Raw genomic sequence first — 23,524 nt, 5'->3', positions numbered from 1 at the left:
GGAATGTGGGAAGTTCCCACAAGGCAAGTTTGCAGATGACACCAAATTGGGAGGACTGGCAAATACTCCGGAAGATAGAGACAGAGTTCAACGAGATCTGAACACAATGGAAAAATGGGCAAATGAGAACAAGATGCAATTTAATAAAGATAAGTGTAAAGTTCTGCATTTGGGTCAGAAAAATGAAAAGCATGCCTACTGGATGGGGGATATGCTTCTAGGTAACACTGTGTGTGAACGAGACCTTGGGGTACTTGTGGATTGTAAACTAAACATGAGCAGGCAGTGTGATGCAGCGGTAAAAAAGGCAAATGCCATTTTGGGCTGTATCAACAGAGGTATCACATCAAAATCACAAGATGTCATAGTCCCATTGTATACACACATTGTATACAACCCCCGGACCGGGGGTTGGGGATCACTGTTCCTCACCATCTCCTTTGGCAGCCCATTTCACTGCTGAACTGCTCCAACTGTGGAAATCCCCCCCCCCTATATCTAGCCAATATAGTTTACCACAATATTTAAACCCACTAATGTGGGTCCTATCCTCTGCTGCCAACAGGGACCTTTCCCTGACTCCTCTGAGAACCTTTCAAATACGCAAAGACAGCAATCACATCCCCTCTCAACCTCCTCTTCTCCAAGCTGAACATTCCCAAGTCCCTTAGCCTTTCCGCATTGAGCTTCGTCCCCAGGCCCTGGATCATTCCCATCACTCTCCTCTGCACCCTCTCCATTTTGTACCCATCCTTTTTAAAGAAAGGCCTCCAGGGCAGAGTCTGCACTTACTTTGTTTATTCCATTGTCAGTCCTGTTGAATTCAGATCGCTTTGAACTCGATTCTTCCTCCCCCCCCCCACCTGCTCCCCATTGAAACAGGAAAGTCTTCTGCACGTGGTTAGGGTAGTTCAGAAGGGGGGGGGGGAGCCAAGCCTCTTTCTTTCTTTTCTTGAAGGGGAGGGAGGAGCCAGGCAGAGAGCCTCTTTCTTTTCTTGGAGGGGAGGGGGAGAAGATCAATCCTTCTTGGTGCGGTTTACACCCTGGAGTACTATGTGCAGTTCTGGGTGTAAACTGCACAGAGCTTTTATTCCAACCCCAGATTGATTCAGTCCCTGCCCTCTACACAGAATGTGATTTCCATTTGGATTTGGGGCAATTTAAATTTTCCTTCTGCAGCAAGAATGATTGATCCGGAGTGACCCTACCTTTATTGTGCGATATCTTAGAGTGCTTTTAATCCTTAATATCCGGATTTGGAAAGAAATCTCCATGGTAGAGAACCTCTGATAGGCTACACCTGGTCATGTGACGCGCTTGCCTTAAAGGAGAAGCCCCTAATTTATCTCAACTTCTGTCAGTCCTGGATTTTTCCTCCCTCCTCTGCCTTTTTCGATCCTCTCCCCCTCCCCTCCAAGAAAAGAAAGAGGCTCCCTGCCTGGCTCCTCTCTTCCTCCCCCCCCCCTCTTCAAGAAAAGAAAGAAAGAGGCTTGGCTCCCCCCCCCTTCTGAACTACCCTAACCACGTGCAGAAGACTTTCCTGTTTCAATGGGGAGGGGGGGGGGAGAGGAAGATCCAGAGGTCAGGAAAGGAAATACAAGTTGAATAGGCATGTAGCCTGTTCACACTGCAGAAACTGAGATGCCGGCATGAGAAACAGAAAGTGGCATTCCTAGTCTCTGTTGCTCTTCAAAAGTTTTAGGCAATGCAGGGCTGGTTAATTTTTGGGGGGTGGGGGTAGGGGATGGGACTGTTTCAAGGGCCCTATCTTCTTCCTTCTCCCTTCCTAACAGACAGAAAAAAAATGTTGCTATATAAATCTAAATAAATAAATAAATAAAAATAAATAAATCTGTAGATTTTAATAATGAAAAGACAGATCTTTTGACAAACTTAAGCCCCAGGTTTGTAGAAACACCTGAAAGTTTTTTTAAAAGAATACACGGCGGGCAGGGGGGGGAGGGAGAACCTCTTGGAAATACCCGTAGCTTTAAGAAACCAAGCCCTCTGTGGCTGTTGCTTCGCATAGCATTGCCATGTGAAGCCTCGGTTTCTGCCAGTAAAAGGAGAGGAGAGGGGCAGGGAGGGACCTTTTGGCATTTGAGGGCCACGCCTGGCAGCAACCTCCAGGCAACGTGATGCCATATGACTTGTGTGCCTCCCCTAGGCCTGGCTCCTTCCTAATGTTCACCTGTTTATGATCTACGATACTCTACTGAGAGGGCTGACTGTATCCATGCCTAAGTCCACCTCTAAACTGAAATTCAGCAGCTGCACCAGCACCAGTTTCAGTTTTCTTGCCAGCAACAGGAGGTGCAGCGAGCAGGACAGTCAATCCTTTGGGTCATGGTCTGCAATGCCAGGTGGGAGGCACAATTTCAGGTGGCAGGTGGAGATAATCCCACAGGCGCTGGATGCCTTCACTGGGCAGATATCTGGTGGAATGATTCCCATGACTGGAATGCAGGAGTGGGTGGATATGAGTTGTTGAAAAGAAACAGAAAGGTTGTGGAGGAGGTAGAGGGGTTCTGTGTGTGAGGGGAGGGCTGGCCTGTCAAGGGAAACTAGAGGAGGAGGGTGACACTCCAGTCAAAAGTGAAGGGGAGGGAAAAACAAAGAAAATAGTGGTTGCTGTCTGCTGCAGACCACCTAACCAGGGTGAAGATGTAGATGCTGCCCTCCTTGAGCAGCTTGATGGAATGTCTGGGCAACAGGACCTTGTCATTATGGGTGACTTCGATTTCCCTGATGTATGCTGGGAAACAAACTCTGCTAAGGGCCCTAAGTCAGGCAACTTTCTGACCTGCCTGGCTGACAATTTCATTTATCAAATGGTCGAAGAACCTACAGAGGCCTGATCATACTCAACCATACTCAACAGACAAGAGCTGGTGGATGGGGTGAAGGAACTGGGAACCCTGGGGGGGGAGGGGGGGAGTGACTGTGTCCTCCTAGAATATTTTATAAGACACAAGGCTAATTTGTTGATCCAGAGAACCCAGCATGAATTTATCTCCAACAGGTCCTGCCAGACCAAACTAGTTTCCTTCTTTGGCCGAGTGACGGACCATGAGGTTGAGACAGCGCCTCAAAGAGCCTTATGCTCTGCTACTACCAACTGCCTAGCGATCCCTGGCCCCAAAGAAGCCCACTTGACCTTAACCAGGCCCAGAGCTTTCTCCATCCTGGCCCCCACCTGGTGGAACGAGCTCCCAGAGGAGATCAGGGCCCTGATGGAACTTGGTTCTGCAGGGCCTGCAAAAGGGAGCTCCTCCGCCAGGCATTTCGTTGAGCTCGACCTAAACCACCGTGTTCCATGGGCCCTCCCCCTGAGCCTCCCTCCTATGGCACCCAGTACACTTCCGCCCAGCCCACTGGGCTATCGGTATGTTAATTTACTGTTCTCCATATTTTTCTACTGTTCTAAGTTGCTTTTCGTTATCATTTGATTATTAAACTAAGTTATCTGTATTGTTTCTGTTTTATGTGAACCGCCCTGAGCCTTTGGGGAGGGCGGTATATAAATTGAACAAGCAAACAAACAAACAAACAGATAGATTGTGGAAACTCAGTGGATGTTGTTTACCTGGATTTCAATAAGGCTGTTGACAAAGTTCCTCATGATGTTCTGATAGGTAAACTGGAGCAGTGGTCCCCAACCCCTGGTCAGTCGGTACCGGGATGTGGCTCCACCTCGCCCTCCTCCCCGGCTGCTGCTTCGGGGGCTGCCCTGACACACTGCCACTGGCTCACCTTTGGTGCTCTCCGGCGGCTGCCATGGCTGGGGCTCCCCCTTGGTGTCGCACTGTGCAGCTGCTGCTGGCAGCGCCCCACAGTGGGCGGTGGGAAGTCAGGGGGGTCGGTAGGAAAGCAAGTGGAGCAGGGGTCAGGCAGTGGTGATGTCCCTTGGCAAAAGACTGCCCCCCCCCCGGGCCTCAGTAAAATTGTCAAGCGTTGACCGGTCCCTGGTGATAAAAAGGTTGGGGACCACTGAACTGGAGGACTGTAGACTGGATTTTCACATCATTAGGTAGACAGGGAACAGGTTAGAAAACTGCATCAGACTGAAGGTAGGTGTGCAGCGGAGGGCCACAGGGCTCAGGGCTGGGTCTGGTACTTTTCAACATTTTTATCAATTATCTGGACGAGGAGGTAGGGGGACTCCTTATTAAATTTGCAGATGATACCAAACTGGGAGTAGCAAACACTGAGGAAGACAGAGCACAATTAGATCTGAACACTCTGGAAAAGCGGGTGAATGAGAACAAGATGCAATTCAATAAGGAGATGTGCAGAGTTTCTACATGTGGGCCACACAAATGAGAAACAGGCATACTGGATGAGAGATACACTTGTGTGTAGCAGTGTGTGTGAGCATGATCTTGCGGTACTTGTGGACTGTAAGCTAAATATGAGCAGGCAGCATGAAGCTGTTGCAAAGAAGGCAAATGGGCTGTGTCAACAGGGGCATCACATCAACGTCACAAGATGTCCTAGTCCCACTAGATACCACATTGGTCAGACCCCACCTGGAGTCCTGTGGGCAGCCTGTCTTCAAAAAGGATGTGTACAAAATGGAGAGGGTGCAGAGGAGAGCAATGAGAATGATCCGGGGCCTGGGGGCCAAGCCTTGTGAGGAAAGGCTGAGGGACTTGGGAATGTTCAGCCTGGAAAAGCTGAGGGCGAAAAGTAACATGATTGCTGTTTTTACATATTTGAAAGGTTCTTACTTTCAAGGAAAGTTCTTACAACAGGGTGTCAGGATCAGTGCCTGTTCTCTGCCATGATTTTTATATTAACCTGAGTCTCTCCATGTTTGTTTAGCCTTAGTGTTACCTTTTGCTTTTTGGGTCTCTATGTAACCTCGACCCAATATATTTAGCTGTCTGCCTGAAAACGAAACTTGTCTGCTGTGCCTTTGTAATCATGATTCGCTGTGAACTATTTGTCTTGTGAACCGGCCGGGGAGGCCTGCTCTTCGTAACAAAAGCAGTTATCTTGTCAGGGGGCGCCAAGCGGTCCAAGGACGCGCTAGAAGTAACACTGCTCCTTGGCTGATTGCCCAGCCGGGCCCCTGGAGCTCTTCCCCCTCCCAGTGGGAACCTTCAAGTTTTGGGCAGGAGAATTCTCTTGAAAAGGGCTTGCATTTGTAACGTTGGGCAGATTTGACTTCGCTAGTTATGGTGACTGAAGCAACTTTCCAATAAAGCTTTCTTATTACAGAAGTACGTTGTGAGTTCTTCTAGCACTTGACACAGGGAAAGGATCCTGTTGGCAGCAGAGGATAGGAAACACAACAATGGGTTTAAACTATGCAGAGAATGAGATCAGGAAAAAATTTTCACAGAGTAGTCCACAGTGGCCTCAACTGCCCAAGTGTCAGGAATCAGTCGGTTGAGACCCAGCAGATTGGCACCACAGACCTCACTCTCGGGCTTCAGGCTGAAGCTTTAAGTAAAAGTCTTTATTTGGAGAATCAGGACAGGAATCAACACATTGCATAAGCTCTTAGGCAGGAATCTTGACAGAGAGGCTGGGCCAGGGGGGTGCAAAGCAGATATGCCTTAGCTAGGCAAGGGGGGCTTTGGGGCAGCATTTGGTGGGAACATCATTTCATACAGAAAGAACAATACAGTTTTCTTTTGATCTACAAGGTGCAAAACAGTCAAGTCAGCCATCTGGTATTTAAACTGTGCTCGCAGTGGGAACCACCTTGAGATAAGACAATGAGGACTGGATGAGCCTTTGAAATGCAGACGGAGATGGGAAGGCGCTCTCGAGTGGATTTGGGAAGGTGCCACAACTCAGTGGGAGACAGTCAAGCAAATCTCAAAAGGTGGTGAGAACTATGGGTCAAAAACTAGGGGTTCTGACACTAAGGAGGTGGGGAGCTCCCCCTCACTGGCCGTCTTCAAGCAGCGACTGGACAAATCCTTCTCCTGGCTGCTGGAGGCTGATCCTGCATTGAGCGGGGGTTGGACTAGATGGCCTGTGTGGCCCCGTCCCACTCTTTGATTACATGATACCAGTAGAAATGCCCCCACAATATCAGTGCCCTGCCTGGCTTTCATGGCATGGAGGTTGGGCTGCTTCAACATGTGAACATCTTTCTTGGCTCTGATCACTCCCTACTTATAAAGGAGCTCATAGATGGCAATGCAGTTCTTAGGCAGCAGCAATAGGCTCAAACTTCCTACTGCTCAACAGCAGCCATATCCCCAAAGCCAGGTGATGTAGTGGTTAGGGTGTTGAACTAGCATCTGGGAGTCCCAGGTTCACAGAAGCTTACTGGGTAACCTTAACCAGACAGCCAGCTTTGGTATCATGGTTCAGGGCAGCAACCTGTAAGCTGGAGAACTGGGTTTGATTCCCCACTGTTCCTCCTCCACATCCAGCCATCTGGGTGACCTTGAGCCAGTTCCAGTTCTCTCAGAGCTCTCTCAACCCCACCTACTTCACAAGATGTCTATTGTGGGAAAACAAAGGGTCAGTTCACTTGAGACTCCTTTGGATCGTGGAAAAGGGGGTACAATAACACAATTTTCCTCTTCTTCTCAGCCTAACGTACTCCCCAGTGAGGATCACAGGGAAGAAAGGAGAATGATGTAAATGGCTTGGTTGGGGATGGTAGCCATACTGGGTGTGGTGAGGGCAGACTGTCGTGTTGCCATCAGCCAGGCAGTGCAGTTTCTCCTCCTCCTCCTCCTCTTGCCTGCAGGCGTACCGGGGCTGGCTGCATCGGTTGTCTTCCTCCCTCCCCTCCAGGGCCACTGCCGGCTCCTCTGCACTGAACATTCCTGCTAAAAAGAACCAGCAACAGTGGGACATGCGGTGTCAGAAGCAGTGCCATACAACAGAAAGGATTTCCGTGGGGGGTGGGTTAACACCCCAATTCAGGCAAGTTTGCAGTTTTTTTCTCAAAGTTCTCAAAGTTTGTGGGTAAACCTCTCTTCTCTCCACCAGGCCCTGATCTGCAAATTTATGTAGCTGCAGACTAGGGACACAACTGGCTCTTAGAATATGAGATGGTGGCAGGATAAGATAAATCAGCTTGAGGGAAGTTTTGTCTTTGGCACATGCTGTTTGAAATGTCAACATGCCACAACTCTTGATTCAACTGCTCATTTTAACCTCAATTGTGTGTTTCTTTAGGAATACGTTTGGTTCACGTTCATTTGTAAACAACAAACCATCTTGTAGTTGTCAAGTTTTACCTTGGGCCTGGGTGGGTTAGATCCAGACACTACCTCTTTTTTTCTGTCTGGGGACCAACAGGGTTGCCATGCCAATGTTTCCCGGTTTTCTCCAGGGCTGGAGGTGGGTTCCTCCACTCTACCCCTCCACTCTGGATTCCTCTGCATTTTTCTGTTCAAGCGCTATTCCAGCTAATTCCTGTGAAATGCAAATGCTATCTGAACAGCCTTGCCCTGAGATGCAAACACCTAGGCTAGCTGTGAGAGGCAGATGTGGTGATCTAAGAGTGCCGTGCAGTCTCCAAATTTTGCACCTTTGTTGATCAAACGGTTCCATCCCTGGGAACTACATTTCCTGCGCATTGTTGGGGGCGTGGGACTGAGTTGATATGAACCCCACTTCTTCCTCTGCACCCGTCTTTGCCAGTTCCCTAGCTCTGTGTGTTCCTCCTGCTGGTGCTTGTTTAGAGGTGCTTGTTTAGAAGTGCCTTCAATAAAGCGAGACGTCTGCTACGGTCGTCCTGTCTGGGAGTCTGCTTTGTTGGTCGTGGGGGCCAGCTATCAGGCTGCCTTCCGTGGGTCGGGACAGGTGGGTGGGAAATGGTGGCACAGTGGAAGCACTTTGGGTGGGTGCCAGCCCCCCACAAAGCAGCAAGCATCTCTCCTTCTCTTTCATGCTTCCAAACTTCACTTCTGACAGACGGAACCTCCCTCGCGCAGCCCACGGCTCCCAACAGCTGACTCAGAGCACTGTTCTGACTGGCTGCTCTGTCTCTGGAGGATGTTCTGGGCTCTTCTGGACTCAGTCAGGAATGCCCCTTTCACGCATGGCTTTCACACACGCACCACGGCAAGGCTAAGGCATTTTTCCTTCAAGCAGGACCTCTATTCATATGCAGCCATAGAGCTCCAGTCAATCGATTACAACTGACATGATGGATTAAGATTCTTTCACTGGGTGATGGCGCTGACTTTCGAGAATGTCAAGGGCAGGGAGGCGGCTGACGCTGTTCACTTCTTGCTGTTGTCATCATGGACAGCAAGACCTCCAATGAAGCTGAATGGAACCTCCCTGTTCATGGGCACAGGGACACCAGGTCCAGGTTGGGAAATACCCAAAGATTTTTGGGATTGAGCCTGAAAACGTCAGGGTTTGGAGAAGGGTGGGACTTCAGTGGGGTATAAATGACACAGAGTCCACCTTTCAAAGTGGCCATTTCATCCAGGTAAACTGATCTCTGTTGCCTTGTGGAAACTGCCAAGTCGTCTAGGGATCCACAAGAACTGGACAATTCTGATGCAGTTCAGGGTGTTCCTGAACCCAACCCCTGGACCAAAATTATTCAGAAGTCCCAATACAAAGTGAGAGAAAGAAAACAGGACAGGCGTGTCAGGCTGCAAACCATTTCAGGGAGCAAAATCAATGGCTTGTATTCATTTCAGTCTCACAGCGCAAGGGGGGGGGGCGGGGGACTATCCACTATGATGCTGATTTAAAACCTCCATTTTGCTTCCCTCTGGATGGAGGGGGGGAAGCAGAACGGAGAGTTTAAATGGCGCAAACCCCGAACCAAACCAAACAAAAGGACGAGAAATGTTCAGGGGAAGCATCTTCTCTGAACCTAGGTTTGAGGGGGTGGGCGTGAATCAATGAGACAAATTTAAGGTTGTGAATCAATCTGTGCCCATTCCTAATCTCATTCTCATATGAGAACAAATGTGCGAAAAGGATCTAGGAGTCTTAGAAGACCATACATTGAACATGTGACTCAGTGGCTAAAAAGACAAATGGGATTTTGGGCTGTATCAAACGAGGTATCGTGTCCAGATCACAGGATGGTACCGCTGTACTCTGCTCTGGTTCGGCCTCATTTGGAGTCCTGTGTTCAGTTTTGGGCACCCCAGTTGAAGAGGGATGTTGACAAACTGGAAGGTGTCCAGAGGAGGGCAACAAAGATGGTGAGGGGTTTGGAGACCAAGACATATGAAGAAAGGTTGGGGGAACTTGGTCTGTTTAGCCTAGAGAGGAGATGACTGAGAGGGGATCTGATAACCAACTTCAAGTATTTAAAAGGGTGCCATATGGAGGATGGAGCAGAATTGTTCTCTCTTGCCCCAGAGGGACGGACCAGAATGAATGGGATGAAATTAATTCAAAAGAAATTCCATCTAAACATCTGGAAGAAGTTCCTGACAGAGCGGTTTCTCAGTATAATAGGCTTCCTCGGGAGGTGGTGGGTTCTCCATCTTTGGAGATTTTTAAACAGAGGCTAGAGAGCCATCTGGCGGAGAGGCTGATTCTGTGAAGGCAAAGGGTGGCAGGTTACAGTAGATGAGCGATTGGGATGTGAGTGTCCTGCATAGTGCAGGGGGTTGGACTAGATGACCCATGAGGTCCCTTCCAACTCTATGATTCTATGATTCTATGATTCTATGATTCTATGAAAAGGACATCACAGAGATCCTGATGACTTTCTGTGCCCCCCCCCCAACAAACACACAAATCTTGATCTTCTGTGGCTGCAGTCAACTCATCCTCCTCTTTTCAATGGTCCATTCATCTCAGTATATCCCTCTCACTCTCTTGTTTTCTGGGTCAAAAGGTGACTTCATATGGGCTTTGGCTGGATAAGAAACTCCCATCCTTTCCAGGGAGTAGTCACCCATTTTCACAAACTCTGTGGTGACCTAAAGAGGAGAGAAGGCAGAGTGGTTTTATAAATAGGAGGCTGGTACATTTATGTCAGTTTTCATCGGTAGGAAGAAATGGTCTCACCTTCCTTTCCTTGCTCAAACAACTCAAGAACAACCAGGCCTGTGAGCATTCCAAGTGAATCCTGCAGGAGTGCAGATCAAGTATAGGCTAGGAACTGGGCACAGGATTCAGCTTCTTTTTCAAAGAGCAAGATATTAACTCTTGTGATGGCAGAGAAATGCTGGAAAAGACATGGTGAGTGCCAGGTGGACTCTCAGAAGTCAGAGAAGTGGCTGCTTAAGACCTCCAGTGGCCAGAGAATGAGGGGACTCTCCATAGGATATAATGGAGGAATGGGGGCACCCACTTCGGGAGCCCCTAGAAGCCGACCCCTTGAGCCAATCCTTTTGAAATTTGGTGGGGAGTCAGGGAAGAGTCTCCTGGAGCTATCCTGAATTTTGGAGACTGTATACCTCAACCCCCTGCTCCTCCAGACTCCTGGAAAGGTGGAAAAGCCAAAATTCCCATTTTAGTCAATGGCACCATTGACTTACATGGGAGCTACAGCTGAAGCGGCCAACTCGGACTCTTGCACAAGCCTCCTGATTTTGGGGTGGGGAGTGGAGAATTTTAGAGAGGTATGTTTTGTATTTAAACTGTGAGAAAAATTTTTTTTTGCTTTGCCTACACGATCGAACACCTATTCGTTGCTCCAGGCAGTTTGCTTTAAAAAAAAACACCCTGTCCCCAGGTGAAGGGAGAGGGAGGCGGGGACATTGGAGTGCGAGAGCGGGACATTGGAGGAGGAGATAGCGCTTCTTTGCCTCCACACATTTCCTTGGCGTGTGGCCTTCTGGTTGCTCTCCTCTAGCTTGCACTTTTTAGCTTGAGGAATCCACTTTATGCGATTCCCCAGCTAGTGCTTTAAAATGGAAAATGCAGCTACCGGTTTGGTGCTTGGACACTGGATGTTGGTGACGTCATGTGGAACACCAAAAAATGTAGCGCCACTAGGTAAGCATTTCACTATATTTATGGCGTGTGGAAAGGCCTTCAGTGTTGCAAAAATCAGATAAAAGAGCAGCATGATCTGCGCAGGCCCCAGAACCCTCCTCAACCAGATGACGGATGCAGCAGGAAGAAGAAAAAAGAATGGCTGCAACAGATCTTCTTCACAAATTACAGCTGGAGAATATTCATCCTGCCTGGTGGGAGAATGCAGAGAGGCTTCCTTCCTGAAGACTTCCAAAAATACTACCTACAGGGCCATTTCCCAAGGTCATGCATCCTTCTCCTTCTCCCAGGGCTGGGAAAAGCATGCACATTAGAGGGAGGGATCCTGCAAAGTTGTTCCCCCCATGACAACACAAATCCCGCACCTGCAACTGACCAGAAAGCGGGGAACCTAGGGCATTTCCGCAGAGAGGGTCAAAGTGCATAATGCCTACCCACAATAGTGGGATAGTAAATTGCACCATTTCTCCCCTCCACATTTTACAGCCTTCCTGCCATTGCATCTCACCTTTTCCCCTCATCACTAGCTGCGAAAAAGCAAAAGAGAGAGCAATGCGCTCTTTCACTCATCACTCCTCGGCCTGTCTATCAATTGAGGCAACCAACTGGATGTTGGCTGGTCTAGCATTAAAAAAAAATGAAACCTACACATGGCAATGCATATTCATTGCTATGCATACACATTGCCATGGAAGGTAACCCCCCCCCCCAAAAAAAAAACCCCAAACATAGCCAACCAGCAGAGGGCATGGCGAGGGAGGCAGATTCCCATCCCTGTGCCAGTTCAACCTCCATTAATCTCTCTCTAGTGGTTTTTGATTAAGTGCCTTCTTCCTCAGACCCCTGTCCCTTCTGCTCCTCTTCCCCCCCTCACCCCGCTGGTCTGCCCACCTGCCGCGCAGCCATTCCCCTCCTCAATCGCCGAGGACTCCTGCCCTCCCTCTTGCTCCCTGAGCACTTCTTAAGCGGGGGGGGGGTGCTCCTACCGTGCCACTGAACCTCCTCGCGGTCTGAGCTGCCTCTGTGCCTCTTGTGCTGCCTCTGTGCTGCCCATGCTGCTACTGCGCCACACGAGTTGCTGCCTTGGGAAGGAGGCACTTACTATCATTCAATCAATAGTTATTTACAGTCATTCAGATCAAAATTGGAGGCACTTACTAAAAAAACATCAGAGAGAGATTTAATGGAGGTTGAACCAACAGAGGGGCATTAATCAGCCTGCCTCGCTGGGTAGGAAATGGAGGGGGAGGGGGGAGCAAGGGCGGGACAAAGCTGCCGAGACTATCGTGCCTTTTGCCCTCCATACGTTCTTTTCCCTGGTTGCTCACCGGTGGCTCATGTATTTTAGGGTGGTAAATCCACTTTTCCGGATTTACCACATTGCAAGTTAAAAATGGAGGAAACCGTGAGCCTGCTGCTGGGTGGCCTCTGGATGTAGGCGACGTCATGTGGAGGGTCCAGAATATGCCACCTACATTCGGACGCTGTCCAACTACATTTTGAACGTGCAGAAATGCCCCCTAGTCTTGCTGGTGAAAAACAGGTTGATTGAGTGTATTATTGCTGTAAAACAGCTTCCTGGATTCATAGGAAGGTATTTGCTTTCCCCTGAGCTGGTGTTCCAACTGGGCTCCCTCCTCTGTGGTATTGTCTCCATAGATTTCAAGGGCCTCCCGCCACCTCTTGCTCTCTCCCAGTTGCCATGCACATGCAGATCATGCCAAGCTGGAAAGAACAGCCGCCTCTCCTTCAGCATTTGGGGCATGGCAGAGCATCTCTGTGGGGCATAGCAGAGCATGTGCCTCTGGAGACAAAAGCACCAATGTGGCACCACAGGATCTGGGCCACGCTTGAAAGAGGCAGCCCTGCATGGTGCTGCTTCCATCAGCATTAATTGGGAGTTCATGTTGCCAAAGAAGGCTCCTGTGATTTGGGGGGTGGAGCTCCTCTGGCAAAGAACTCCGTGTTTCTGTCACATCCCATCCAGAAAATTTGTGTGTGGGTGTCAGAAAATGAGGAAAAGGAGTAGTGCTTAAGCAGCCTAGCGGCTGATGGCTTGCTTCCCTAAAACAAGGTCAAGGCAGTGGAAGGCAGACCTCCTTGTACTCTATGTCCCCCTCGCCTTCCTCCAGTCAGCCAGCAGGGAAAGGGGATGACAACTCACAGGATTCATCATCTGTCCTCTGACTAATCAATCTAACCATTAATTGAGTTACATGTTTTAATGTGCCAGTTACACAAACCTCTGTGGTTTAATGCATCATTCATTCACAAGTTTAAACGGAATTCCCAAGAAGGTTTTTAAAAGGTGCGAGGGACAAGAAACTGAGAAGACCCTCACCTGCATGCTCAGCTTGTGACCCTCTGAAATGCCTTTAGTTGGCCACTGCTGGAAACGGGATACCAGCTGAGACAGAACTTCTAATATAGCTCACCTCACAGGGCTGCTCTTCTCCTCCATGCACACATAGGGTACGTCTGAGATCCCATGTTCTCAGCCACTCAGTACCTGCATGCTGGATATCATGTTTGCAGAAGGGACTTCTCCTTCCCTATGCATGTGGACCATGAGCATTATGCAAATATTATATCCTGTGGGCACTGAATATCTATTCATCTAAGCTGTCATTTCATGTGAAAAGGACTGGGGCTACCTGGAATTGCTACAACCCCCCCCCCCGCATCTGCCCAGAGGCAATAGAGGAGCTTTTCTGAAATACTGCAGAAAGCAAAAAGTGACTTCCAGCTTAATAAAGCAAAGCCACCATTCATTGTTAAGAGGATGGGACATTCAAAGTACCTTTGTTTTATTATTACTTGTGATGAGAAAAAGTCTTTATTGTCTACTGAGGATTTGGCAATATGAAAAAACTCCAATGTAACTGATTCATCTGGTGATCAATCAGCTACCAATTGACAGCCCTAACTTCACAGCAGGGCTTGGCCAACTCGAACAGCAAATCTAATGAGCCAACAGCAGGGTGACGTCACTGCGTTTCATAACATTGTCAACCTCTTGAGCACAGACACACAAACTCACAGCCCTGGGGGCTCATCCATCTGGTCCAAAGAAAACTGTCTTTTACCCTCCCCCTTTGAAGCAAGTTTCTCTCTGCTTTGGGCTGCTTGTCATTTTGCTAGAGATCAGCAAAGACAGAAAGGATGGTGGTGGGGAAAGGCCCTCCGTTGCCAGGTGCCAGGATCTTTCAGATGCTGGAGTCTGGTCCTGCCCTTCTGCCCTTCCCTACAGAAAAAGCAGGGGCAGCTTGTGGGTCTGAGGGCTCTGACCCACAATACATGTGTTTTCTCTCTCTCTCCCTCCCCCTCTCTCTTTATAAATTGGCTCCTTATATAGCCTGCTCCAACCTTCTAGGAAACTGATAATTATATTTTAAACAACCTAGATTTGAATGAAATATAAACTGAAATGGAGCTAAAACCTCTTAACACTCTCTTTGATGTGGAATGGGGGGGGGGGGTGAGAGAGAGAGCAAGGAGTCTGGATGGTAGGGAGGTCTCAAGGGGCCAGGGCAGAGGCTGCAGAGTTTCAGGGCACGGGCTGACTGCCCTCTGGGCCTCTGGGGGGCGAGGCACAGGTCGCAACACCAGCACAGGCCCAGACATTGCCCTCCAGAACAGAGGAGGCTGGAGCCCTCCTGCGAGAAGAGGTAAGAAGGGAGGGGGGAGGACTCTGAGTGTGGGTCTGGAGTGGGGAGGGACTGGGCACTAAGTCAGGGAAGGAGGAGGGAAGGAGAGCGAGGGGAGGGGGAAGCAGGGAGGGAAGGACTCTGCATGTGTGTGTTTGTGTATTTTGAGTGAGAGAGAGGGAGGAGGGAAGGATTAAAGAGCTCAGGAGGTGGTATGTGTTCCACATACTTATGAAAGCCTGGGTATCACTACTTTTATTTAAAACAAAGGAGAGAAAAGATGAGTCCTCAGTCATGCAACTTTCTGACCTGCCTGGATGCTGCACTTTGTGAGCAGCTTGAGAAAATATCCAGGCGGCAGGACCTTGTCATCATGTGTGACTTCAATTTCCCAGATGTGTGCTGGGAAACAAACTCTGCGAAGCGTCCTCAGTCATGCAAGTTTCTGACCTGCCAGGCTGACAATTTCATTTATCAAATGGTAGATGAACCCACAAGAGGTGGAATTCCTTTTGAGATGGGGAGCCAAGGAAGCTTGTAGCCAGACGCGGATGTTGGATTTTCGTAGAGCAAACTTTAATAAACTCAGAGACATGATGAGTGTCATACCATGGACGAGAATGCTGGAAGGGAAGGGAGCATGTGAAGGGTGGACGCTACTCAAACAAGAGCTATTGCATGCTCAATCCATGACTACCCCAGAAAGATGAAAACACTGCAGTAACTCTAAGAAGCCTATTTGGATGAACAGAGAACTTCAAGAGGAACTAAGAAAGAAAAGAGAAATGTTCAGGAAATGGAGGGAAGGACAGAGCTCTAAAGAAGAGTACCTACAGGTTACTAGGCACTGTAGATCAGAAAGGCCAAAGCTGAGAGGGAGCTAAGATTGGCCAGGGAAGCCCACTGTAACAAGAAAAGATTTTTCAGTTATGTGAGGAGCAAACGTAAAGTAAAGGAGGCAATAGGCCCACTGTTGGGTGCAGATGGACAAACTCTAACGGAAGATGCGGAGAAAGCAGAAAGGCTCAGCGCCTATTTTTTACATCTGTTTTTTTCCCACAGGTCAAAGGATTTAGGCACATCTAGAGATGGCTGTAGCCAAAGGATAGTGTCTGGGTGGCAGGTTGACATGGATAGAGAGGTTGTTGAGAGGCATTTAGCTGCACTGGATGAGTTCAAATCCCTGGGCCGGATGAAATGCACCCGAGAGTACTCAAAGAACTTTCCAGAGAACTTGCAGAGAACTTCCAGAGAACCCTTGTCCATCATCTTCGGGACCTCTTTAAAGACCGGAGATGTCCCAGAGGACCGGAAGAGAGCAAATGTTATTCTGATCTTCAAAAAAGGGAGGAAGGATGACCCGGGAAACTACAGACCAGTGAGTCTGACCTCTGTTGTGGGGAAGATAATGGAGCAGATAATAAAGGGAGCGATCTGCAAACATCTGGAGGACAATTTGGTGATCCAGGGAAGTCAACATGGATTTGTCTCCAACATGTCCTGTCAGACCAATCTGGTTTCCTTTTTTGACCAAGTAACAGGTTTGCTGGACCGGGGGAATTCGGTTTACTTTGATTCCTGTCCGGTCTTTAAAGAGGTCCCGAAGATGATGGACAAGGGTTCTCTGGAAGTTCTCTGCAAGTTTACTTGGATTTTAGTAAAGCTTTTGACAAGGTTCCCCATGATGCTCTGATGGATAAATTAAAGGACTGCAATCTGGATTTTCAGATAGTTAGGTGGATAGGGAATTGGTTAGAGAACCGCACTCAAAGAGGTGTTGTCAATGGTGTTTCATCAGACTGGAGGGAGGTGAGTAGCGGGGTACCTCAGGGCTCGGTGCTCAGCCCGGTACTTTTTAACATACTTATTAACAAGCTAGATGAGGGGGTGGAAGGACTACTCATCAAGTTTTCAGATGACACCAAATTGGGAGGACTGGCAAATACTCCAGAAGATAGAGACGGAGTTCAACGAGATCTGAACACAATGGAAAAATCGGCAAATGAGAACAAGATGCAATTTAATAAAGATAAGTGTAAAGTTCTGCATCTGGGTCAGAAAAATGCCTACTGGATTGGGGATATGCTTCTAGGTAACACTGTGTGTGAACGAGACCTTGGGGTACTTGTGGATTGTAAACTAAACATGAGCAGGCAGTGTGATGTAGCGGTAAAAAAAGCGAATGCCATTTTGGGCTGTATCAACAGGGGCATCACATCATAGTCCCATTGTATACGGCACTGGTCAGACCACACCTGGAGTACTGTGTGCAGTTCTGGAGGCCTCACTTCAAGAAGGACGTAGATAAAATTGAAAGGGTACAGAGGAGAGCGACGAAGATGATCTGGGGTCAAGGGACCAAGCCCTATGAAGATAGGTTGAGGGACTTGGGAATGTTCAGCCTGGAGAAAAGGAGGTTGAGAGGGGACATGATAGCCCTCTTTAAGTATTTGAAAGGTTGTCACTTGGAGGAGGGCAGGATGCTGTTTCCGTTGGCTGCCAAAGAGAGGACACGCAGTACTGGGTTTAAACCGGTGGACCCCAACTGGGGACCGGTACCGGGTCGTGGATCAGTTGGTACCAGGCCGCAGCTCCTTGTCGTCCTCTCCGCAGCTGCTGCCTCGAGGGCTACCCTGCCACTCTGCCGCCAGCTCACCTTTGGTGCTCTCCAGCGGCCACCGTGGCTGGGGCTCCCGCTCGGCGTGGCATTGTGCAGCTGCTGCTGGCATTGCTCCCCAGGGACGGCGGGAAGTTAGGGGCGCTGGCAGGAAAGCAAGTGGAGCAGGGGCTCAGGATGCTTAGGGCTAATCCTGCGTTGAGCAGGGGGTTGGACTAGATGGCCTGTATGGCCCCTTCCAACTCTATGATTCTATGATTCTATGATTCTATCTTTGCTGGAACAAGCTTTTCCTAACATGCCCACCAGAGAATGCTTGTATAGCAAGCTTCATTGGGCAGGATGTTCCAGAGTGCAGGTGCCAGCACTGATTACTGCGTGACTGACCTTGGAGGGGAGGGGGGCTGAGGTTGGGCTCTGACTACAAATTCCTTTGGCTGAGATTTCTCAAAGGGACTCTTTATAATATTGTAGTCTTCTACAGGACAGCTTTTGGTGGATCCCAATCAGAAGACAGGATTGTTGGGACTGAAAAATCTTAGGCAATTCTTCAGAAAAGATCTCCTTGAATCTGTACTGGCATGAATCCTATCAAAAATCCCCTCTAGAAGCATCAGTGTATAATACATGTGTGTGTGCACATGCACACAGGACTTGTATTTAAGAGCCAGAAATAAAGAGGAGAGAGCAATTTGGGGGAGTTGTATCTGACGGTGGTCACACTGAGGCTGTACTTTCTGGGACACGCTAAGGGAGCAGTTGGCCTATGGTTATGTGTCACACTGTATTTTTAACATGCATCTGAAAAACCTTAGGCTCTAGGCAAGACATGGCATGAGGCTTCATGTAGCCTCCCAGAGATCCAAATGCCAGTTCTGCAAGCTTCCGCATTAGAATGGCACCCAGGCCAAGAGGCCAGCCTGGCACATGCTTGATCCCTCAGAAGCCTCCCAATGGACACAGGCATCCTCATCCATTCATCTCAGCCTGATGGAGAACACCCCAGTAGCAGGACTCCCCCATACTCACCGGCCCTCCCTCTGGATCCCGGATATATCCATACACAATGGTCTTGTTAACAGCATATCCAAAATCAGCCCTCCGGACGTGTCCGATGACTTTGCCATTTCTCCAGATGGCCTCCAGCCCAAACATCGGAACTCTTCTGAAGAACACAAGCAAAGCAAATATCGGGTCTCATAATATGGCAAACAATAAGTATTATTCCTTGCCAGCCATCTCGTGTGGTCAGATAATAAGTACCACTACAGAGCAGCCACCAGACAATATTAGGGGCCATTCCGCACAATGACCAATGTTGCTAAATGTTTGCAGTATGCAGAAACGCTATATTTAATAGTGGAATTTCATCATTCCTCACACCTTCAATTCTAGCGGAATATTGAAGTCCCAGTAGCGGTCTATTCATTCCCCACAAGTTTCAGATCTTGCTGGAATTGCAACAAAGGAGGAGATATTTTTCTGCCCTTCTTCCCGCCCCTGTCTGTCAATCAAACAGAACAGCCAATGAACTGTTGTGTTCGTGCTCCCGAACAGCCCCTTTCCTTTAAAAACTGCTTTTTAAAACCCCCCAAAACACCAGTAGCAATGAATATTTGTTCATTCAATGTCCCAGAAAGACCTTTTCGCTGGCATAAGAGCAGGCACTTAATAGTTTACATGTTCTTCAAGTAAAAAATTTTTTCCCCCACGATGGGTGCAATTTCTGGCCGAAATTATGGGCAGTGTTGAACAGGGGGCTGTATTTTGCTCGGAAACTTTAAAGACAATAGTAGAATGGAGCTTTGTTTTACTGTTAAGCACTTCTGTGGAGGGACTTCAGCTGAAGAAGCCTCGCTTATTCGTTGCTTTCGCCGGTTTAAGGGGGGGAAATGGCGATCGAGTCTCTGGAAGTTTGGGGGTGAGAGCTAGGGAGGGACATTCTTTCTACCACTATTCTTTCGCTGATGTGTTGTGGCTTGTGCTCAAAAGTGTAGTGTTTTTTTCAGGGGGAATCCACTTTTCTGGATTTCCCCCTAAGCACTATAAAATTCCAATTGTTGCTGGAGTTTGGTGGGAGTTTTGAGGTTTGTTCACGACATCACGCAGAACGTTAAATTAATAGCATTTACAAAAGGTAGGACTTCGGCTACATTTAAGTTGTGCGGAATGGCCCCGGAAGTTAAGCATTCTATCACATCAGATTCCAATGGCGACACATGCTGAATTCTAAATCTCAGATCATTCAAAATATCATAGGGCATCAAGTACAGAAAGCAAATCATGAGATCTGAGTCCAGGAGCACCTTAGCAACAAACAAAAGTATTAAGGAGGGATGGACCAGAACCAATGGGATGAAATTAATTCAAAAGAAATTCCGTCTAAACATCCGGAAGAGGTTCCTGACAGAGCAGTTCCTCAGTAGAACAGGCTTCCTCGGGAGGTGGTGGGTTCTCCTTTGGAAATTTTTAAACAGAGGGGGTGGCCGGTTACAGTGGATGAGCAATAGGGTTGTGAGTGCCCTGCATTGTGCAGGGGGTTGGAATAGATGACCCAGGAGGTCCCTTCCAACTCTGTTATTCTATGATTCTAAGTCAAGCTTCCTTCGCCAGGTGTGAGCAGAGCAGAAGTGGATGTCTCAGAATCATTTTTTTCTAGTCAGGTGGGAAGAATGCTTCCAAAAATGTCTCTAAGGTGCTACTGGGCTTGAATCTAACTGTGCTGCAGAACAATTCAGCTACCCTCTGAAAATACCACATAGGGATGTGCACCCCAAAAAATGTCAGTACCGTTTCACTTTGTACCCATTCAATTCTGGTATAACCAAATCACCCAAATTCTATTATCAATTTTAGAATTTGGGTGTTTGAGTACAGCCAAATAGATTTGACCACAGGCCAAAAAACAGCTGGTCCATGTGGATCAGCTGTTTGGGGTATTTAAATGCCTTCCCAGAGCCTGACAAACAACCTGACAAACAGCTGAGGATCAACTTTTTTTCTAAGGGGGGAGGACGGCTGGGGTAGGTGACCTAGGTCCATTTAAATGCCTCCCCTTTCAGCACAGAGCTAACAGACATCTGAGGATCATCTGCTTGTCAGGCTCTGTGCTGAGGGGGGGGGCATGCTGGGGCTGTTTGTTAGGGTCTTTTTCCCCAGCAAGCCCCATCTGAGGCTGTGCAGTGCCCACTCTCTGCAGTGCCCACTCTCTGCAACTTCAGCGAGGTCTGCTGGAGAGAGATGGGAAGACTCCACGAAACAGCTAATGGGCAGGGTCTCTCAGTCAGTCAAATCAAGCCCAAATTGCTTCAAGCTTCTCCGATTTGGTTTGTTTAAACTGACAGGATGTGAGATTTGGCTCAGATGAACCTGGAAAGTACTCAAATCAATAGTAAACAATGTTTGTGCATCCAGGAAACCAAAACCCACAAGGCAGATCATTGGGCAGCACAGCTCCACTGAAGAAGCCTTTTGGCATGTGAACGCCAACCAGTTCCATCCAAATTGTCAAGCCATCCACAACCCTCTAGCCTGGTCTCTGCCTCTTGCTACTTACTCATCAACAGTGAAGCAGACCAGGCGGCGGAATATGCCAGCTGTTTTCTGGGCCTCTATGGCTTCACGTCCAAGGAAAGGGATGTCAGTTTTGAGTTTGCACGTAAAGGCCAGGCCAGCTTCCAGAGGTGTGTCATCAGGCCGAAGGTCAGCATGCCAGTGTCTGTAGCCTGCCAAGAAAGACATCAGCCAATAAGTTCTGATCACAGCTGGCTAGGAAAGCAGGGAAAGCAAGCAAAAGTTTCAGCCTGGGCAACAATATGGAAGCTTCATAACAGAGAAAGAGCTCCAAGCGATAGGCTTTGGGCTCAAGGTAAATTTCAACTACCGTATTTGCCGGTGTATAAGACAACTGGGCGTATAAGACGACCCCCAACATTTCCACTCAAAATATAGAGTTTGTTACATTACATTACGGTACCTGTCATTGCCACCATTGTACGGCCGCAGTGCGAACGCCCACCCCTGCATCTCCCTGTGACCAGCACTAGTGCGCAAGTGCGCATGTGCAAGCTCTGCGTAGACAAGGGGTGGGCCGGAGTGCCACTGCTTCCCGCTGAGCGGAATAGGCTGGTCATGCCGAAAAGGCTGGCACCCCTTTCTCGCTGCTGTTGCTCGCCGCAGCCATGCTGATGACCCGCCGCGCTGGATACCGCTCAATACTGGATGGAATGTAGACTGAGGTGGGCGGGCATCGGGAGGCCACTATGGGCAGCTATGGTGCACCCAACTGAGGTGCACCCGGTGTATAGGACAACCCCCCCCACACACACACACACTTGGAGGCACGTTTTTCAGGGGGGGGAAGTAGTCTTATACTCCAGCAAATACTGTAATTCTTGCACACATTTTCCATTCAGGACGAATGCTGTTGAGACGGCACAACTTTGTGGGTTGACACAGTCCTACAGCATCTTGGATTTTGAGAAGCATAAAATTAAAATAAACAACAAATTTGGGATATAGCCCTTCAAGCTAGCAGATGAGCCCTCAGAGTTACACAGGCTGGGAAGTCAGGTGTTCAGACAAGATTTCCAGGCACATGGAAACTATGACAGTGGAATCAAAGCTCTCAGCACGCGGGGACGATGCACACACCCCCCCTTCAAGAATCATTCTCTGCCACTCCTTTCAGAAGCAACAGCGCATGTTAGAATGGCAGCTGTAAGGTGGGAACGAGCCAGAGCTTCTCTGGCCTGGCTGCTTCACCAGGTGGAGAATCTGGGGTTGCTTTGCAGGCTTTAAGGGTCCATCTCCAAGCTGTTCTCACAAGCAAAACAAGGACTTGGACAAACCTTTTTCAATGCTGAGGGAGTCAATGGCTCTGTAGCCAGCATTGGTTATGCCATACATGGCACCAGCGTTCATGATGGCCCGGTAGACCCTCACACAGTGCTTCCTGGGTACATGAAGCTCCCAGCCCATCTCTCCGACAAATGACAGTCTCATGGCTCGGACCTGAGAGGTGAAGGGAGATTAGAGCTACTAAGAAGAGAAGAGTTATAGAATAATCTACTTGGAGGAGGTCTAATTGGCTATCTAGTCCATCCAACCTCCTGCCCAATAACGCAGGCGTTCCTGAACTCCAGTATCCTCAAGGGACCAGTGTCCAGCTTCTTCCTTCCAGTATCCTCAAGGGACCAAGTGTCCGGCTTCTTCCTTCACACCATCCACGGCAATGAATTCCTTTGTCAAACCATTCCTGCTGCCAGGATGCTTCTGCTAATGTTCAGCTGCAATTCACCCTCCTGTAAGCCCATTAGGTCTGGTCTTGCTTGCTGCTGAACAAAGAACAAGTCTTTGTCCTGGTCCTGGCTTGACTCCTCACTCTCAGCCTTTATTTCTGCCTTCAGTCCTCTTCCTTGACCAAGTGCTCCAGTGCTCCAGCTGCTTTGCTGCCCCTTCTGCCTGCAACTGTGCTTTGGAGCAGTGGTCCCCAACCTGCGGGCCGCGGCCCGGCGCCGGGCCGCAAAGGCCATGGCGCCGGGCCGCGGCTCCCTCTCCCCGCCCCTCCCCCCCCGCAGTAAAAAACTTCCCAGGCCGCAAGCTTGCAGCCCGGGAAGCTACTTACTGCGGGAGGGCGGGGAGAGGGAATCAGGGCCGCCCGCGCGGCCCGCGGGTGCGGCCCGATCCACGGGTGCGGCCCGCGGGCGCGGCCGGGCGCGGCTCGTGGGCGCGGCCCGATCCGCGGGTGCGGCCCGCGGGCGCGGCCGGGTGCGGCCCGATCCGCGGGCGCGGCCGGGCGCGGCCCGATCCGCGGGCGCGGCTCGCGGGCGCGGCCGGAAGCGTGGGCGTGGCCTGCGCGGTCCCTGCGGGCGCGGCCCAATGCCCTGCCGGTCCCCAGCCTAATAAAGGTTGGGGACCACTGCTTTGGAGGAGCTGGGAGGAGAGCATTATCTCAGGAGCTGACTCAGGAGCTGATTGCTAGCTCCGCCCTCTGCTAAGTAGACCTTTGTGCTATAAAAGGCTCTTGCTTGCCACAACACAAACAAAACCCAAAAGACTTTTGGAGTCTGGATTAAACCATAATACTCTGTAAGGAGCCAAGAGCAAGACCTAAAGGACTCTTGACCAAACCGAAGGATCAAACCAAAGGTTTCAGTGAAATGTAGGACCGTTTGTGGAGCAGTTCAGATGAATCAAAGTGGCATGAAGACTGAAGAAGGTTGCATAGTGACATGTCCCATCTGCGGAATGTTTGTCTTTTTACCTCCCGGGGACAATTTTTACAAATGCAGCAAGTGCAAATTAGTGATGAGCGATACAGTGACAGGTTACAGTAGATGAGTGAGTGTCCTGCATA

General features: G+C 49.2%; 1 protein-coding gene across 7 annotated transcripts in view; it reads right to left on the bottom strand.

The window, feature by feature from the left end:
• Positions 1–5,443: 5,443 nt before the first annotated feature.
• SARDH (sarcosine dehydrogenase) overlaps positions 5,444–23,524 on the bottom strand; it is a 151,982-nt gene continuing 133,901 nt past the window's right edge. For 5 of the 7 annotated variants that reach the window (XM_077306762.1, XM_077306766.1, XM_077306763.1 and 2 more), the window contains 4 exons: positions 22,017–22,179; positions 20,723–20,891; positions 18,196–18,331; positions 5,444–9,881 (listed from right to left, as the gene is read on the bottom strand). In XM_077306762.1, the coding sequence (XP_077162877.1) occupies positions 9,756–9,881; positions 18,196–18,331; positions 20,723–20,891; positions 22,017–22,179 (594 nt within the window). In that variant the 3' untranslated portion in view covers positions 5,444–9,755. Of the gene's footprint in view, positions 9,882–11,888; positions 11,985–18,195; positions 18,332–20,722; positions 20,892–22,016; positions 22,180–23,524 lie in introns of those variants that run through there. The other 2 variants (XR_013226036.1, XR_013226037.1) reach the window with 2 other exon arrangements.

Source organism: Paroedura picta, chromosome 12 (assembly GCF_049243985.1).
Source record: "Paroedura picta isolate Pp20150507F chromosome 12, Ppicta_v3.0, whole genome shotgun sequence".
Classification (NCBI taxonomy): domain Eukaryota; kingdom Metazoa; phylum Chordata; class Lepidosauria; order Squamata; family Gekkonidae; genus Paroedura; species Paroedura picta.
Note: the sequence above shows the minus strand (reverse complement) of the source record. Positions and strands in the feature narration are given on the sequence as shown.